The sequence below is a fragment of the Acyrthosiphon pisum genome, chromosome X, assembly GCF_005508785.2.
Source record: "Acyrthosiphon pisum isolate AL4f chromosome X, pea_aphid_22Mar2018_4r6ur, whole genome shotgun sequence".
In the NCBI taxonomy this organism is placed as follows: Eukaryota; Metazoa; Arthropoda; class Insecta; order Hemiptera; family Aphididae; genus Acyrthosiphon; species Acyrthosiphon pisum.
In genome coordinates this window covers 33,975,889-33,980,887 of record NC_042493.1, presented here as the reverse complement: position 1 = coordinate 33,980,887, position 4,999 = coordinate 33,975,889, and the positions used below count along the sequence as shown (strand labels likewise).

General features: G+C 28.6%; 1 protein-coding gene across 1 annotated transcript; it reads left to right on the top strand.

The window, feature by feature from the left end:
• Window positions 1–1,333: 1,333 nt before the first annotated feature.
• LOC103308265 lies at window positions 1,334–4,663 on the top strand. The gene is made up of 3 exons (XM_029485089.1): window positions 1,334–1,398; window positions 1,500–1,669; window positions 3,951–4,663. The coding sequence occupies exons 1-3, from the start codon at window positions 1,334–1,336 to the stop codon at window positions 4,661–4,663; spliced, it is 948 nt and encodes a 315-aa protein (XP_029340949.1).
• Window positions 4,664–4,999: the final 336 nt, after the last annotated feature.

Sequence of the window (4,999 nt, the reverse complement as noted above, 5' to 3'; positions counted from 1 at the left end):
ACAACCCGATGGCCGTCGAAGTCAAATGTCAATAGTTAGTTGTAAACGGTCAATTTAAATAAAGAGATTTTCCCGTGACCCATGAGATCATACCTCATTGATATAATATATTGCGTTCGATATTTAATACTACAAAGTATGATTATTGTATGTTATGTTTAGAAAAAAACCAGTTGGCTATCTATTCATTTAATCATAATTTAAATGTTTTTATTATTTCCATTATTTTCCAATATGTATTATGAATAATATGAATGTATTATAAATACTGGTATTTATAAACAATGGTATTATACTATTATAGTATTATGTATTAGGTATACATAATATAATTAAAATGTCTATACTCTACTACTCTAGGGCCTAGGCAATCAAAATCATCCAATTTACTATTCAATATTTTTTTTAATTTAATCTCTGCTAGACGCTAGTATTATTAATCTCTTAATCTATAGGTAACTGTTATTAAGGTACTTACCAGTTGGCAGTTATCGCATGTTTTGATTTTAGCTTATAATCGATAAAACTTCTTATTATTGTCATGCAGCCACGGTCTACGGACGTCGTCAGTCGTCACAAAGCAAGACGAATGTTAAATAACTATTTATTGACAATACCGTGAACCGTCGTTGTCGTCCGTCGCAGACCGCAGTCGTCTCGTGAATCGTTATTGGTGGCTATTTTTACACATTTTGGAATTTTACGCTTATTGTTATAAATATTATTATAATTTATTTTATTATATTTTACAATAATAAATGCATTTTGTATTTAATATCGATAATATTATGACCATTGTTATATGTACCTACCTTACCCACAAAATGTATTGTTATCATTAAGTATTAAATAATAATTTTTTTTTTACATAGAATAAAAATTCTTCTTTAATAAATTGTGTGTCACCCAGTCTTTAAAAATGCAGTCAACTAGGCGACAAAATATCTTCACTGGGTGACATATGTGTCGCCCAGTTTACTAGCTTAAAAAATGCACTGAAATATAAATATAATAATATATGTTATAATGGTAAATCATATTATTATTATTGAAGATAATTTTAATATAAAATGTTAATAGTACATTCATGTGAAATAATCTACTAGTACTTTTTACTTTGACCTTCACCTTTGTACCTACATATGTTAGACGTTACGGTAGTGGATATTTTCTTAATTATGGTATTTTTAATAACACAACTTAATAGTTAATATATTACAAATGATATTATCTATCAATATAACATAATATATAATATATCATGTAATTACTAGGTAGGTATCGTATACCTAGTAAGTATGTTTTAATATTATAAAATATTATATTTGACGCTATGACTAAAACTAAACAATTTGAAGCCATTTTAGAATTTTACCGACCAAATTCCTCTCCTCTTAAGTACAGTATTGTTCGAATACTAAATATTGAAACATACTATTAATTATATAATATTTCTATTATTTATAATTAAATAATTATTTTTTTGATGTTTTTCACAGCCACAAAATGTTTTCTCTGAGAAAATTAGCCTATTGTGCTTGCAACGAATTAGAAAAGTTGGGTTACAACTATAAAGGGACGACGGAAATCGACGTGAGAAATTGTTTTCTAAGAGTATTTAAGTTTTTGAAGGACAAAGGAGAAGATCTAACCAATTTTACCACTATCGGTAAGTATAAAGACATTTGGACAAGATAATATATCACCTGTGCGGCCGTATATGAACACAAAGACAACTTTACTGATCAGCATAAAAAAATATAATATATTATTGACCCTCCATTTTCAGAACCCGACTACTATTGTTTATTTATTGTATGAATCAAATGTTAAATATCACCCCAGTGATCGCCTCTATGTTTATCCCAGTTATTAACTAACTATTAACTTGAGCCAAGATACGATATCAACCAATTTTTGGTGCAAATAATATTAATTTTGACTCGTAGAGAGAGCGATGTGGTACCTACATTTATTCACAAGTATTCATTTAAATAGTATAACCGCATGACTTTAAAAGGCTTACAATATGGTATTAAATTTATATTACCTTTTTTTAAATAATGCGCAATATTGTGTGTCTGTCATCCCCATTTAGGACAGTTAAAATGCTTAGATATTCTTCAACAATATAATTTCTAATAGGGAAGTGATTCTAGTTGGTACTTAGAGGGGGGGGGGGGGGGTAAAAGTAAAAAAATCACAGTAGTTTTAAAAAACGATGTTAAAAACAAAAAAAAATTGAGGAAAAACGTGAATTTTTATGCAAAATTGGTTTTTGACAAAATCACATTTTGGTTTTTGGCGTAACTCTAAAACAAATGACCGTAGATATATCCAATTTTCACTGGTTGTTTATATTAGCATTTTCTATACTCAATAAAATTTTGATTTGTTTTGAACTGTGTACGAACATTTTATGTTTCAAATTTTTTTAGTTTTTATCTCTATAAATTTCAATATAATATTTTTATTCATTGGGTCAAAAAGCTTGAAAATTTGCAAAGCTTCTAATATATATTGTTACAATGACGGTTGAAAAATATTAAAAATACATTGTCCCATTTTTTTTATAAGTATTTAAAGTTCAAATTTTGATTAAACTGTATTACTCGTACTTTTAAAATTATTTTGTAGTTAAAAATGTATAAAATGTTCAATTTTTATAGCTAAGGATTGAAAAAATAAATTGAATAATATCATAAAAAATACTTAGTTATGTATGGTAAGATAACCGCTAAATGACCGTCTTCGCTCAGAATCATTTTTCGTGTACAAGGACATTATGTACGAGTTTATCACCGAATTCAAATTTATCACCATCCATTACAATGGCTCACTTGTTGCCAAGTGTACAGTCCACTTTCCAAATTTTTCTGGTTTAAAGTCTGACCTACAATTTTATGTAAAATTATAGGTCATAATAAAACATTTAATGCTTTAATGCATAATATAATATTTATATTGTTATTATTAATACAGTAGTTAGTAAGTTGAATTAATATTATATTTGCATATAATCATACTTCAATATTTGTATAATATAATAATATTAATGAAAAATATTAGTACCCACGAATAATATTTTTAAATTACTACAAAATAACTAAGTTCATTATTCTTGGTTACTTAATATGTAATTTTGTCCAATTTTGAACATAAAATAACTATAAAAAAAAACTATGTTTTTAAATGTTATATATTTTGGATATTTATATAATTATATATTTATTTAATGAATAACATTTTATTGACATTTATACACAAAAAAAAAACTAAAATAATTGAAAATTGAAAATGTTCGGAAGCAACTCAAAATAAGTCAATATATTTTGATAATTTCGTCAAGTATAGGAATTAATAAAAAAAAAAAAAGCACATGGTGTAAATTTCAAGTATCTGCAGTTATTTATTTGTGAATTACAGCAAAATAAGAAAATCGCTACATGAGAAATTAACTGAATATCGAATGTTGTACAAATTTGAATTTAAAATTTAATCATTTTTATTTTGCATCTTTTTGTATTTTATGAATTTTCTGTCAATTTTCCATAATATATTAATGGATATTTTGAATTGTATCGTAAATCAAAATAATATTAAATTAATATTAAAAATTAAAAAGCATTAAAAATTATTTATTTTGCTTTGGCATATATTTCTTTGGTAGATAGGTACTATACGGTCTGTACGTATATTTACGGCAGTGAATGGCCTATTATGATTTGTATTAACCTAATATAATTAATAAACTTTCAAAATTGGTATATCATGTTACCATGTAAGGTTAATGAAGTAGATGTAAAAGTTAAATATTCATGTTTATCAAATAATGAAAAAAGTCAAGTCATCTTTTAGTGCATTAGGTTGTATTTTAATTAACATTCATGTATTCATAACATCGCCAAAATATTGTTAATGTTTATTTTTTTTTCATGGTGCCCGTATAGACTTGGCTGCGGTTCAGCTGTCGATTATCGAAGATGCTGCTGAGAATGGTCATGTGCAGTGCACGTCGATCGTCGCAAGCCACGGGCACCCACAGTGGACGACACTCACTTGCTGTCTAGCAGCTATCAACGGACAGCTCGAATGCCTCCAGTATGCACGCGAACTGGGATGTCCGTGGGACGAGGATGTTTGTAATTCAGCCGCGTCCAACGACCAACTCGATTGTCTCATCTACGCACATGAAAATGGATGTCGTTGGTCTACAAGAACTTGTAGGTTGGCCGCGGAAAACGGCCACCTCAGAATTTTGCAGTATTTGTTAAATAACGGCTGCCCCTCTGACGAGTGTGCGTGCGCCGTCGCGGCGGAAAAAGGCAATCTTCATTGTCTAGTGTATCTCCATACAAATGGATGCGCTTGGAACGAACGGACATGCCTTAAGGCTGCGAGCAATGGCAATTTAGAATGCTTGCGATACGCCAGAGAAAATGGTTGTCCATGGAACGAGGATGTTTGCGAGGAAGCGGTGGCCAGAGACCACCTCGAGTGTCTCATCTATGCCTACGATAATGGATGTCCTTGGTCTGAAATAATTTTGTGGATGGCCGCGAGGAATGGCCACATCCGAATACTGCAGTATTTATTAAATAACGGCTGCCCTTCTAACCCGGATGGGGCTGGGGAATTCCCCAAGTTTGGAATTTTTATTTAATTTAGATTTTTTATTCAACCAGGCTTTTATTCTATTTAGATTTTTCAATAAAAAATGGTTTTTTATTCAAATTAATTTTTTTTATTCATATAAGACTTTTTTTAATCCGATTTAGGATTTTTTTTCAACAAGGATTTTTTATTTAATTTAGATATATCAATAAATAATCGTCTTTTATTCAAATTATTTTTTTTATTCCTATTAGACTTTTTTATCCAATTTAGATTATTTTATCCGATTTAGGATTGTTTTTTACTTAACTGTTTTTTATTCAAATCAGTTTTTCTATTCAAATTAGACATTTTTTTTTATCTAATTTGGATTATTACTAAGCAA

Excerpts from the sequence above, each read along its gene's own strand:
- LOC103308265 (XM_029485089.1), top strand. The coding sequence starts at position 1,334 with ATGACTAAAACTAAACAATTTGAAGCCATTTTAGAATTTTACCGACCA. Across the intron at positions 1,399-1,499 it reads CCAAATTCCTCTCCTCTTAA|CCACAAAATGTTTTCTCTGA; the intron begins GTACAGTATTGT and ends TGTTTTTCACAG. Across the intron at positions 1,670-3,950 it reads AACCAATTTTACCACTATCG|ACTTGGCTGCGGTTCAGCTG; the intron begins GTAAGTATAAAG and ends GTGCCCGTATAG.